The sequence below is a fragment of the Lycorma delicatula genome, chromosome 8 (genome assembly GCF_047948215.1).
Source record: "Lycorma delicatula isolate Av1 chromosome 8, ASM4794821v1, whole genome shotgun sequence".
Taxonomy (NCBI): domain Eukaryota; kingdom Metazoa; phylum Arthropoda; class Insecta; order Hemiptera; family Fulgoridae; genus Lycorma; species Lycorma delicatula.
In genome coordinates, this window is record NC_134462.1 from 65114408 (window position 1) to 65129101 (window position 14694).

A 14694-nucleotide genomic window follows, 5' to 3' on the forward strand; every position below is an offset into this window, starting at 1 on the left:
TACCACAGCACCTTTCATTACCTTTTTGAATTTTTAGTCACATTAAGTAGTATTACATCATGATAGGACAAATTTTATAATATGAATACAAACAAAATGACAATAGCTGATACAAAATATTATCCTATCAAAAATAAACATCAGCTATAAGAACAGTGCAATGGTAAATATCCTGTTAGCCCTTTAACAGTGGTGGAAAGCGGTTTAAATTTTGTAACATAACTAGTAAATGCGCTCAGTGAAAAACATTAAATAACCCAATTTAAAACAACAGAATTATTATTGAGCTTTAAATGTTAAGTAAATCTAGTAACTTAAATAAAAAACTTTAATAGTATAAGTCCAACTAGGTGCTCTTACAAGAGATGAATTAAGCAACTGACACAGCACAAATACTTTGCAGAATAAAAAAAAAAGGAAGAAGATTACCTTTAACCCTAGTTTCTGAACCACTTTCAGATCCAGTATAATTGTAGTACTGAAGACTACGACTAGTATACTTCAGGAATGTCTCAGCAGTACGTCTTGCTAATGTGCACGCTTTTAAAAATGCTTCTTTCTGTTCTTGATGTTTGTTTATTAATTGTGCAACATTACCACTACTACACCAATCTTCATCTCGCTTATATTCACGTTCCAGGCTATCCAGCACAGAACAAACCTATAAAAGAAAACATAATTCTTAAATGTAATTTAAATTAAATAAGAATTCTGCAAGTCTAAAGGGATTTATCACAATACTTATAATAAATCAACGAAATCAATAAAATAACAGATAACAACACTACATTAAAAAATTCATTCAACATTAAACAACCCTTGCGTAAGAAAGATCTTTCTTTCGATGGTTTTTATGATTTATTTACAGCTAACAAAAAATTATATTTATAACTAACTTCCTACATCAAAACTGAACAAAAAATAATTCTTTTTTAATTTAATTTTTTGTGATATTCCAAGATTATTAACACCACAAATAACTTTATCTAAAACAACTATTAGTTTTTTGACTATTTTTTAAAATTTTTATTTTTTTTTAATTTAGATATCTGCATGATTTTAAAAGATACTTTTGAAAACGTTTATCATAGATTTAGAAATGCTTGTAACACGTTATGTAATCAGTAAATGTAATATATTTAGATTAAATTATATATTTTTTTTTTATTTTTCACTAGTTTTTTTTATTTAATGTTAACTGCCTTCAATTTTTCAAGATGCGCATGAGGAAAATGAGATATCCTGTGATTTGAACAATGCACTACTTTAACAATATTATAAATAAAATTTGTCTCAATTTTATTTAGTTATTTAAAACGAAACAAAATCAATTTTTCTGTAATACATGTTCTGAAAAAATTTGATAGTTTTATTCTGAATTAACAGATATCATACATAAAATAGATTGATGCAATTATTATTGTATTACATGTCACAAATATTCAAATGTTGTATCACATTTTCATGAGGCTATGATATGTAAGAAACAATTTTTACATCCTGTAAAAATGCACAGGATATTGAATGAATTAGAAATGTTACTTTTATATCCTTTTTTCCATGTTTGCATTTTCAAGTATATGTATTAATTTTATTGTGTATCTTTTTTAAACTGATTTAGCATTCATTAAATAATATTTAAAAAACAATGAAGAAATTTTATCATGTAATCATTTTACTCAAAATCTCTTTATTTCTGCTGAGACTTTGAATACAGCAACTGAAAATATAGGTAGAAAGATACTAATAACTATAGTTTCAAGATGCGCTGGTCAATATGAGAATGTAGCAATATAAAAATAAATAAATTTAATAAAAAAAATAAAAAACTAATATTATTTTTAAATTAAAAAATATAATTTTGAATAAATTAAACAATAATTTTATTAAAATTTATATAAAATCATTAAAAATACTCAATGGGTATTGGTGAAGAAGCCCAGCCTCAAAGAGCTCATATTTTTTCAATAGAATATTTCTTGCCATTAGAAATTTGCTCAAGATCCATTTATAACACATTATATGCACCATATATGAAATAATAAGTAGACTAATTAAAAATAAAATAAGTGCAAACATCATGAATGAATAAAATAAATTAAATTAAGGATGCTTAATAAAAAACAAATCTCTTCATTTTAAAAGCAAGTTATATATATGAAACACCTAAGTGAACACAAATGTTAATCCAGTTATTATTAACTAGCAAAATTTACTATCAGAAATGCTTCGCATATTCAACATCTTTATTTACATAGTGTTTCAATACATATTTACAAGCGCAAGCATAGTATGTCATCAGTATTAGATTTATATAAAGAATACAATGAAATTATATACAAACATCAAGTTGTGTAAAATAAGAATTCACTTATAGATTATATTCACAAACTATCACCAATCAAGTCTTTCACAACCATGAAATTTTTCATGATACTCCTCTTTTTTCTCTGGATAGCTCGTATTTAAATTTTTTGATGATTCTGATCAATAATTGATACTTTTAAAACACACTGGTTAATTTATGAGATTTCTTTTTAAATATTATTGTTACTAGTTAATTACAAAAATTATGTTTTTTTAATTAAACTACGTAATTTTATTTGTAATGGCCACTTTGATTGAAGTTATTTCTATATTTTCAGACCACATTATATCAAACAATTCTACCAAATCTAATTTAATAACAACAACTTTCTTTTAAGTTGCATCAGCATAACTTGAAAAAAAAAACTTAAAATATAATATACTGAAAAAATATTGTTCTTGCTTAAAAAAGAGCAGTTTATTTAAATTAAGCTAAATTATATTTTCTAACATTCTTTAGAACTTCTCACTCACGAAGAACAATAAATATTTATTTTTTAAATTTAATATTGATTCAAATATATAACTTTTGATCAGTTATAATTTAAATAATTCACCCAAATAAGTCTGTAACTGGGAATGATGCTTATGTGAGAATGACCCTAATTAAAATTCATGATTTCACTTTTTAACAAAATTAATAGATTTATTACACTGCTTTTGTAAGTTAATGTTCAATGATAATAATTTCTGGGTATTAAATACCCAGAAATTTTTAATCCAAGCATAACATGCTGTTTTAAATAGAAAATGTTAAAAAAAATTATAATTAGTAAACTCAGAACAAAACAGTTTTTCAATTAGAGTTTTTATTTTTTTATTGGAGTGCATTAAAGTCTCACAGTAACCACTATACAAATATTCAGACTTCTAACCAAGGTCAGTTGATACTGCTTGGTCAAGAACGATTCAGAAACAACTTAACTAATTTATATCAAATTTTAACACGCTGACTCAACCAATTTATATCAAATTTTAACATGCTATCTAAATTTCAATGAAACTGATGTAGTAGTTTGGTGTTTTTTGAGCCTCAAAATTTTATATAAAGGCATATATGATACGTGCCAAAATATACAGTACTGAATTTCGCGCAGTTCTCACGCACATGTCTGTTCATCGATGTATTGTTGCATCAGCATTATGCATTGTTAGTAGTCCAAAGAACATTGTGCTATAAGGCTGATTTGAAAATGGGTCTCATGACGGAAGAAAAAGTTTTCATTGTGGAGTATTATTTTCGCTTGTACGGAAATGCCAATCAAGGCAGGCTGAGTTTGAAGTTAATGGTGGAACAATATCACAAACAATTTAGTAAAGCGACACTGAGGAACACATTATGCTCTGTTACAAAATTTTGTCATATTGGTAGGGAAGATGTGGTAGGTGCTCAGCAACTCTCCACAAATGAGAATTATGGACATATCCTCAATCAAGTTTTGGAGTAACCTAAATGAAGTCTTTGATAAACGTCCTTGAAAATTATCATCAGCAATATGTCGCTTCAGTGACTATTTAAATATATAGGTTGATATCCGTACTGAATTCCAAAAATAAAAATAATTCAGAATTACAGCTCTAGTACTGTATATTTTGGTGCATATTGTAAATATACAAAGCACATACCGTCAAGTATTTTTCATGGTTTATTTAATATTTATACTGAACAATGTTCATGCAACCAAGCTTTTTCAAAACAAAGATTTGTCTCTGAATTTATTTTCAAAATTAGTGATAATTCTTTTTTTAAACAAAAAAGATTATTTAGGGTCAAGTATGACTTAATAAATACATGGAACACTATGGAAATTTCATCAACTCTATGCAAAACATGAAATCCAAACATATTTTATAAGCTTAAACTTTCATTTGATCATTTTCATACTATATGAAGTTTCTTTTATATTTTAATGTAAGACTTTTTTTCTATATACAACTCTGTACCAAAACATATTTATGTTGATCTAATGATTTTTGCGAACCATGTATATATTAGATCTCAATGAATGAGGTGTGATTAACAAAATATATCAAAACTTATTTTTAAATAGTATTCTTAATAGTGTTTCATATCTTATTGAATTCATCCTGTAGAATACATTGTAGGATAAAAATAATATGTCTCGTCTTAAAATGGGATCCCTATAGAAAAAATGGAATCTACCAAGTAACCCACATTATTACTAAATTTATTTTCAATCGAAATCACACAGGACTTGTAGAATTAACAAAAACGTCTTATATTAAAATGAAAAAAAAACTTTTTACAGTTTGAAAATATAAACAATCAATATTAGAAATATTGAAAACTAAAAAACTAATAAAAAATAAAAATAAATGCCTTACAAAAATAAAAGTTTACTGAAAGTAGAATAAAACTAAATATAAAACCAAAGTAGCTTACAAAATACAAAACCAAATAACTAAACAAACAAAATCAACAAACTAAAACAAATTACTTGCATGAATTGCTAAAAATATTAACTTTTTTTAAATTTAAAAAAAAATAAGAAAATCAGATGAATAAGCTAACATGCATAAAAGAATAATTACTTCTTAAGTTGCTTAGTGGTATGTTAATTCTTTACAATCTTGCTAATTCAATCTCAAAAATTAAACGTAAGAATAATAGATAACAAAATTGCCAACACTATTTGCAATACAAATGGATAATCAACATTACTTACTAAAATGTTTTGATATAATAAATATGACACTTGATAAAATATTTACAAAATAAAATAGATTACTATATGGATCTATAGTAAGTATACTAATTTTACTTTATTCTATATTATATTTTATTCTATAGGAAGTACTAATAAGCAAAAACACCAAATATCAATGTGTCAACTAATATTTGTCCTTTTCCCCAAATAATTTAAAATTATTATACCATTTAATCAATTGTATTATAAAATCTAAATAATCTAGTTACATATAAAAAAATGCTGATGTCCCCAAGATATATATATCAGATAATTTTGATGTAATAGGTCTAAAATTCTCAATTTCTGTGAATTGTTTACAATTCTTTATAAACCAATAAGAACTGGGCTTACATTTATTGTAGAAATATAAGTGTTCTCTTAAAGAATCATCTGATTTCAAAGTTTTATAACTATTCAGCTTTTAATCCGTTTTGATCAAGCAAAGTAGTGTGAGAAAGAGGAAACTCTTGAGTTTCACATGGTTGCTGCTAGGTAGCACCAGAACTTCGTTCACTTCATTGTCAAAGAAAATAGAAACTCCATAACAGAAATCATTTTGTGTTCAATTCTTCAGTGAGTCCATAATTATGTTCAGTGTGATTTTCATTGTGAATACAATGCTGAACCTCCTACCACTCAGAGCATTAGGCAATGGTATAGACAATTTAAAGACACGGGTTTTCTAGGTAAGGGGAAATCAAATGGTCGACCCTGGGTGTCAGATGATGATGATGTGGAGCACATCCATCAGAGTTTCTCACAAAGTCCCTGAAAATCAATTCGCTGTCGATTTCCAGGCTAACATTCCTGAGTTTCAATCTGGCGTGTCTTGCATTGACATTTGCTTATGAGACTGTAAAGGATTCAATTGCTGTACTCTCTTCATGAAGATGACAAACAACAACATTTGGAGTTTTGTGAATTTGTTCTTAATAAGGTAGCAGAAGATGACAATTTTGTTAGTATTTAGTGATGAGGCTTCTTTTCATTTAATTGGGAAAGTAAACTGCCACAATGTTAGAATATGGGGTACAGAGAAGTAACATGAATTTGTACAGCATGAGAGAAACTGTCCCAAGTTAATGTTTTTTTTGTGCAATTTCTCACGAGAAGGTGTATGGTCCCTTTTGTTCTTAGAGAACACTGTTATGGGAACAATGTGTCTTGATATGCTTGAAAATAAGTTTTTCCCTCAATTAGAAGCCATTTTAGAAGATTGCATTTTCCAGCAGGACAGAGCACCACCCACTGGAGTCTGTATGCTTGAGAATTTTTGAATGATAGGACTCCTCAACGACAGGTTAGCCGTATGGAACCTAACCATTTAGCTTTACATCACTGGTCTCCAAGACTGCCAAACCTCACTGTGTGCAATTTTTACTTGTGGGGTTTTGTAAATGATTCCATATATGTGCCTCCCTTTCCAGTTAACTACGAATCTGCATTAAAGCAGCCATGGCAGCAGTGAATAGAGAAATACTTGTTAAGGTGTGGGATGAATTCAACTACTGTGTGGACAAACTGAGCACCTCTGACTTGGTGTGTAAAAAAACTTCATGAATAAACCTTTAATACATAATTAATCTGAAGTTTTCTAATTCATTATTTTTCAAAAGATAAACAATTCAAATCAGATGATTCTTTTTAGAACACGCATATTTACAATGTACATTAAACATAAATAAGGTGTTTTTCTATTTAAATAATTTAAAGTGCACTATGTGACTGCTCTAATGGTTAATTAAGTGATTAATAACAAACAGGTATCTCAAAATGTTAACCTTTTATGTAAATTTGTATCTGCTAAAAATATTGCAATTTGATATTAAAATACTGTAATTTAAATAAAAATATTTTTTTTACATATAGATAAATATATAAACTTTAGGCAAATATTAAACATTTGAATAAATATTCAAAATCGAAAACGACAGTTTAGAGTTGGTAATCCTGAGGTGATTTATTTTTAAATGTAGTTTTCTAAAAATACATCTTTAAGAAGGTGACATTTAGCTTTTTTATTAAAATATAATTACTGACATACATTAAAAATAGATTAATCATTAACTATTTTAATTTAAACTATATTTGTATTAAATCTATTTACTTAGGTTAGGTTATATTTTTTTAAATTTCATTTAGATTTGTTAAACAGAACAAAAACCAACAAAATTAAATATAAAGAATTACATTAACACAACTACATCTTATAATACAGATTTTTTTTTTAATTTAAAGGAAAAACAAAAATATTATTTCAAAACTGTTTATTTACCTGTTCAGCAGTTTTATAAAAATTAAGACTTGCAGTAACTAATTTATGGCGTTCTTCAGCTGATGTGACTAGTTGCTGCCAACGTTTTGTTACCTCTTCTGATATTTCTCTAATACTAGGTGGATCATAATGATTTGCACTGATTAATGCTTCTGCTCTATGTTTTACTTGTACTGCAGAAGTATGTGTTTTCTGAAATTAAATAAAATGTCAGATTAATGAGAATAGCATAACTAATATAAAAAAGAAGAATAATCTGTGATTATTATTCCAGATATTCTTAAAAATGTGAAGAAATCGAAAAAAAAAACACATAAAATTCTGAAATATCTTCAACATTTCAGTCTTTTTTAATTAACTAATAAGAAACGAAAAAAAATGATTGGTACAAACAGGAAAAATCTGAAAAGAATAACTAGAAATCAAAATATGATTTGTTTAATTTTACAGGAAGTTATTTGGTTTGAAACCCATTTATTTTTTATCTCAAATCAATTATTATATTTAAAATAATTTTTTTTTTAAATCAATATATTTAAAAGTAATCAAAACTTTTTGGATATTGCAGTAAATAGACTAAAAGTGTATAGTATGAGGGATGGTTGAAATGTAATACGCACGGAACATAAGAAGAGATCAAAATGTCGCACAAAACAACAGATGCTGCCATCTTGCAGTTTCATTTCCTTACTACTAGCATTCCAAAACTCTCTGACCCATGTCCTTTCATTTTCTGTCAGTTGTCATTGTTATGAAATTGAGTATACTTACTATACAACTACCTACTACAACAACTACAACTACTTACTATACAACATTCAGTAATTGCATTTTTAATATTAGAAAAAATAAATGCTAGTAACATTTATTGTTGTCCAAAGGCAGTTTATGATGATGAAAATATTGAATAAAATACTATAAGTAAGTGGGTAATAAAATATTGTGCATCAGAAGCTGGTAAAGAAAGAATTGAGGATGAACCTTGCAGTGATCAACCAGTTTCTGTGACTGATGAGAAATACTAAAAGGATTTGGAAACATTTCTTTTTGGTGCTTCTTAAACATATACTAAAATACCTTAGGAGATATATATCATATTACACCACAATGATGAACTGAAGGATACAATGAAGGCTGGATCATGAAAAGACCACAAAGAGAATGAGAAAGCTGGTTGGAATGAGAAAACTGTTGGGAGAAATGTGTAAATGACAATTGAGGAACAAAATAAATGTAAGTTTTCGTAACAAATAAGATATATTTTTAGGCCTACTTGTTTCATTTGACTATGTCTTTGTGAGTTATGAGTGATTGTGAACTACACTACAGCCATCCTTTGTATTACATTAATACTAATGGATGTAATAAATCACATTAAAAACTTATAAAGCATATATTTGCCAAATACGGAAAATAATTCAATATACTGTATGTTAATAATAATTATTTTATTTCTATTTTAACTGAATGTGAAATTTAAGTTACAAGAACTGCTGCTATCTATACCATTGTTGTCTGTTGCTAAAATTATAATGTGTACAATAGTTAATCATTTCAGTGACAATTAAATTTTGCCACATACTGAAAAAAATTCAATTAATGATTAAAAATTACTTTCTTACTGCTGCATCCATACAAACCTAAGTTGTTTCTTAGGCTTGGAGATGAACCTAACCCATACTTTTCTGTTTTCTGCTACCTATTCTGCTTCTAAATGATTAGATCGTTCTTTCCTTGGTGCCACTATTTTAACCTTGGCTTTTCCAACTGTCTTCTCTTCTCTGGATTCTTCCATCAAACTTAATTCAACTTGTATCCTCTTACCTTCTCATTATATATCCTACCCAAAAGTCTTCTCGCTTTCACGGTGGCTAAATGAATACTTATACAGAACTCTCAATTCCATGTTTTTCCTTGTTCTCAAACTTCTCTTTGATTAGCTAGATATCTCCAGTATGATTTTATTCTCAAATACATGGTGTTTCTTATTCTTTTACACAAGTTTAAATTTTAATCTAATTTTCCCTGATATGCTCACAATAATCTTATTTTTATCAAAATTTATTTTAAATATTTTTAACTTAATTAATTTTCTGTTTGTACATCATCCAATTCTTTATCATTTAGAATTTACCCATTGCAAAAAACACTACTATAATTGTTCTTGCACCCAGAAATTAAAAAAAAAACCTATAAATATTACAAATATAATAATAATTAATTTTCTGTATTATGTAATTATTTTTATTTCATCTGTTTGTCTTCTAACACTAATCAACATTTTGTACACTCCTGTAATACATATTATCATTAATAAGTTCATTATTATTCAGAAATTTTTAAAAACCTATAACTGATGATTATTACTATTTTACTATAAGCTTTTTTTTTGTTAATCGTTGGATATAAATAAAAGTAAAAGATTACACACAGACATTGAATAATACCAACAATCTTCATAGCAGAAAGTTGATAACCTAGCTGTTACTTACTAGCTGTTCAGTGAGTGAAAACTTTAAATATCACTTACAGTCATTTTTACAAAATAAAATCATGAAAAAAATAAACAATTAATTGAGTATCAAAAACAAACAAAGAATTAACTTTGTTATTAATTTACTGCCATGAATGAATAAAAAAAAAACCTTACAAGATCAATTTATTAAAATTAACATAAATATATAAAAATGAAATGTTTTATTATTCAATTTAGCACTATCAAACAAAACTTCTTAAGTACAATTTACAAAAGTACGTATCATTTCAATATGGAAATATCAAATAAACAAATAAATACAATTAGGCTACTAATGAAATCATGAATGTTTCTTGAATTTACTGACAGAATGCAGCATTGTAAAGTGTATTTTTGAAATTTGTGGGACTACAGTCAACTAAAGTATCAAAGCTAAATGAACTTATATGGCAGAGGGTTAAAGTCAATTAAAATAGTCAAAGGAAAACTACCAATAGTCGACAACAATTGATTTAGGCACTGAAAGGATTTAAGGGGTATATTATAATTAAATAACAGTTCTTTACTTCTATCAATAATGCAGTAGAGTTGGGTGGTGTAAACAAATTAATTTCATTAAAAAATCAGTAAATGGAATAAAATAAAATAAAATAAAATTCACCTCTGTATTATAATCACATTAAAATACAGATGTGTATTTAATACATATGTGTATTAAATTACTATTAGTAATTGTACTAATAGTACAATCTATATCGGTACAATTGATATTTTAATCACATATATTACGTGTATTTAATACCAAAAGAAAAATTATTTATAAATTATTCTTTTATTAATAGAAACAACCCTATTTTTTGGTGAACTTAGGTTCATTACTTACAGTCTGTGGAAGACTTACTATGTAGGCTTAGTTTAGTAATAAATTTATAAAAAAAAAAGAAATAATAACTACAAAATTAACAATAAAATATCAAGTGAGCATTGACAAAATAAACGTATTAATAAGATCTGTCCTATTTTATTCATTAAATTAAACGAATATTAATTTTACTTTTCTTGTATAAGTGTCCCAACAAGTAAGCTTAAAATTTATCATACAAACTTTATCAGGGAGAAATTACATCTCAAAATTGTATTCAAACTGTTCTTTCAGTTGGTTCTCTATCTGCAATTTAATTTAAGACAAATTTTAGTATTATAACATATATGCATAATTTTATAAGATCAATTAGTTCACGGATTGCTAAAACGAAAAAAAATATTGTTAAAAAAACTACTGCACAAAAATTTTATATCTTTATTGAGTTATATTTTATAACTTTTTTCTAAAGAATCTTACCTGAAAATAAATAATAAGGCATCCAATATTACAAATGTAATATAAATTCAGATGAGCATCTACTGTGTTGAGCACATGTTATTTTAACAAAATGAATAAAAAATTGATACATCCATCCAACCATCAAACCAGCGTACCAAATATAAAATAAGAATCAAAAGACTGCATTAATAAAAACATTGATTGACTCATACATAAAAAAAATATCTGAAAATAGAAGGCACTCACCTCAATTGCCACTTGAAACTGTTCATGTTCTTTCTTTAGTTGTTCGGCATCTTGTAGGCATGTTGGAACAGTAAAACTTGCAGTCAACATTGCCTCACCATTTCTGATCCAGCTAATGACCTGTAATTATTTTAATATCTATAAGCTTCTTAAAACTAAAATATAAATCTTTGTTTAAGTAGATAATAGTAGTAAACAAATAAATACAGGTAAATATTTTTTTTGTTTTGAATTTCAATCAAAAAATGATTAAATTCCTACATGTAGCAGAGCATCCCAAGATTTAAGGACATGGATTGGAAGAGAAGTAATAATTGAAAATATGCAAAACTTTAAATAGATATCAAGTTGCAGGTTACTCATGCAACTTGATATTTATTTATGATTTGAAGGCAATTTAAACATTACCTTCATTTCATTGAATGCTTAAAATACCAATTACAGAACTCATTATTCAAAGGTTAAAGGAAAATCTTTTCAGTGCAACCTAATTCAGGTGTAAATCTGGTAAAAAATTACAAATTACAAGAAGACCTTCCTCTTTCTCAATCCTGTTAAAAATAAAAAGATTTATTATTTTGAAAAAGTAATTCGTTAACACTTCTAAAACAACTATAATGTACAAATAATACATAAATCATCATGTAATATCCTTTTAAACAACATTCCATGTCTTGAATTAATTGTAGAAAATATGTGGGCAATAATATATAATACGTTTTTCTCTGTAAAATTAGTCATAATAAAAATAAGAATAATAGCAACAAATATAGTTCTTTTTTTCTGTAGAAATAATATGAAAGTCCCTGCTCTCACATACTTGACAAATTCTTTAACATAATTTCTGAAATAATCTCAAAATGGACAGTATATCCAATTTTCAATTTCACTACAAATGTGTTAATCTAAGTTTTAATAAACCAAGTTATTAATAATCAGAGGACAACTAGAATTCAAAATAAAATTAAGCAATGTCAAAATAAACATACATATTACTAACTGTATTCTTATAAAATGGCAAAAAAACCCATTACATTACATGATTTGTTAATTGTGATTTTCCAAACCTGATTAGCATCAGCTCGAAATTGACAAAGCTGTACACACTGCTCTAATTTAACTCTTTTCATTTCTGCAAGATCTTCTAAGTCCATTTCTCTTTCATGTAAAAATTCCAAAAGAACTTGTACTCTAGTTTGTGCAGAATATTGGCTGTCTGCCATTACGGATACACCAGATGTTTCAAAAACCTGTAGTCATAAAAGTAATTAAATAAAATATAAAAGCATTTTATTACCTTGAAGCTATCAATAAACATGGTATAATATGTAACGTTTATGTTATTTAAAATATATAATTAAGGTAATGATTTATTTATTTGTAAAGTAGCAAAGTGACAACAAAATTTTACAATTTTGGAAATAAATTAAAACACTGCTTTTAAAATGTAGTAGTAGTTACTCAATTTATAAAGGGTTATAATCTGAAAAAAATCTTGTAAATTAAAATCTCTATAAATTAAGACCTAAGATAAATATAATGTTTGGTTTTAGAATGTTATCTACTTATATGTGAAGACAATAAATATTTGGAATAAATTATTTAGAAAAACTCTGTATGCTAACATATTCCTTATGCATTATGGAAAAAAAAATAGTAAATGATGTTACATACTAAGTTTATTTACACATTTTTTGCTCATTATTTTTCTTTTTTCATTAATCAACCGATTCTTTGATTTCAATCTGCCTTCCTTTCTATTCAGCATAAATCTTTTAACTGCAATATTTCCTTCATCCTTAATTATCTGTTTCACATATTGTAATCCTTGTTTTTCTTTAGGGTTTCTGATGATATTTTTACATCAAGTTACATTTTTCATCATGATATAAAAGGTAATAGTCAGGGTCACTTTCTCTGAGAATAATGACGTTAACGACACAATAATCCCTGTGGTAAACAGAGTGAAAGTGCCACTTGTATTTTCACATATAACAAGTGACTGTCAGATCACCTACATTCATTAAAACTACTTCACATAACAAATAAACAGCTTTTCTACACTCTTCATGTTCTTCAATAATAAAATTATCAAGAAAATCTGGACACTAATACTCAATTACACCAGTCTGATTTTTGAAAACTTAGTTTATTATATTAATCTTTTAAATTAATCTTTTGTAATTTTACTACCTAAATAACAACTCTATAAACTTCTAAAATCGTTCATACCAGGAATTATAGATTCCTTACTTTTTCTTTATTTTTTTTAACCTCCAGGTCTGCAGTCAAGCAATTCTTTCCGCAGAGGATGAGATGAGTGTTTTGAAGTGTGTGTGAAAAATGCCATGCCAGACTGGGATTCGAACCCAGGATCTCCGGGTGAAAGGCTACCACTCGCGCCAGGGAGGACAGCATACATTCCTTACTGAAAGATGTTGTCTTCCCCTATCTAAATATTTAACATTAATTATCTTCCGTTTATTTACATTTTATTACCTTTGTTTTATTTATGTTTAATTTAAAATTGAATGAATCCACATTAAAATATCCACATAAAATCCCTTATCAATGAATCCACATCATCCTTTAACCTAAATACCTTAGTTTCACCCAAAATACCACCAATTAACTAACAGCAAAAAAATGTTAATCTTCTCTTCTTCCTAAATTATTATTAGTTTTAAAAGCTTTCCTCAATTTCTTCACAGCCAATTTTCATGCACAACAAAGGAAAACAACATACTTTTCTCACTTCTTTGTCTGCAATTTTTTTTTATTTATTCTAATTTTATGTATATATGACTCATCCAAACAATAAATCTCCTTGTTTATTTAAAAGAATAATTAAGTGAATGTGACTCATAGAAAGCAAAACCTTACATCAATCCAATTTCTTTACCTTTTTTACAAATGAAAAACTCTTTGTCAGTGTTTACATTTTTAAACAATGGACAAGGTTTTTAATTATCAGTCTGCAGAAAGCTATGATGATTAATAACGTATAATTTATAAATTAAATAAATGATGTCATTACATATTAAAATAGAACACAAATACTGATAAGTTCATAAAATATGAAAATTAACCAATCAGAAGAAGAAAATAAATTATGACAGGATCTTGTAAAGAGAAAAACTACATTGATGGGGTATTAAGACATTCAGATTTAATCAATCTGGTGATAGAAGATAATGTAGAGGGCAAAGATTATAGAAAAACGCAAAGATTGTAATTTATAAAATTGACAACTGAGAATGTAAGATGTAGTAATTATTAAAAAAAAATATATAAG

General features: G+C 26.7%; 1 protein-coding gene across 11 annotated transcripts in view; it reads right to left on the reverse strand.

Annotated features, from left to right (window-relative positions):
* Positions 1 to 14694, reverse strand: part of trio (trio Rho guanine nucleotide exchange factor) — a 1562448-nt gene that overhangs the window by 360202 nt on the left and 1187552 nt on the right. For all 11 annotated transcript variants that reach the window (XM_075373360.1, XM_075373356.1, XM_075373361.1 and 8 more), the window contains 4 exons: positions 12467 to 12649; positions 11400 to 11519; positions 7354 to 7545; positions 430 to 661 (listed from right to left, as the gene is read on the reverse strand). In XM_075373360.1, the coding sequence (XP_075229475.1) occupies positions 430 to 661; positions 7354 to 7545; positions 11400 to 11519; positions 12467 to 12649 (727 nt within the window). The remainder of the gene's footprint in view (positions 1 to 429; positions 662 to 7353; positions 7546 to 11399; positions 11520 to 12466; positions 12650 to 14694) is intronic.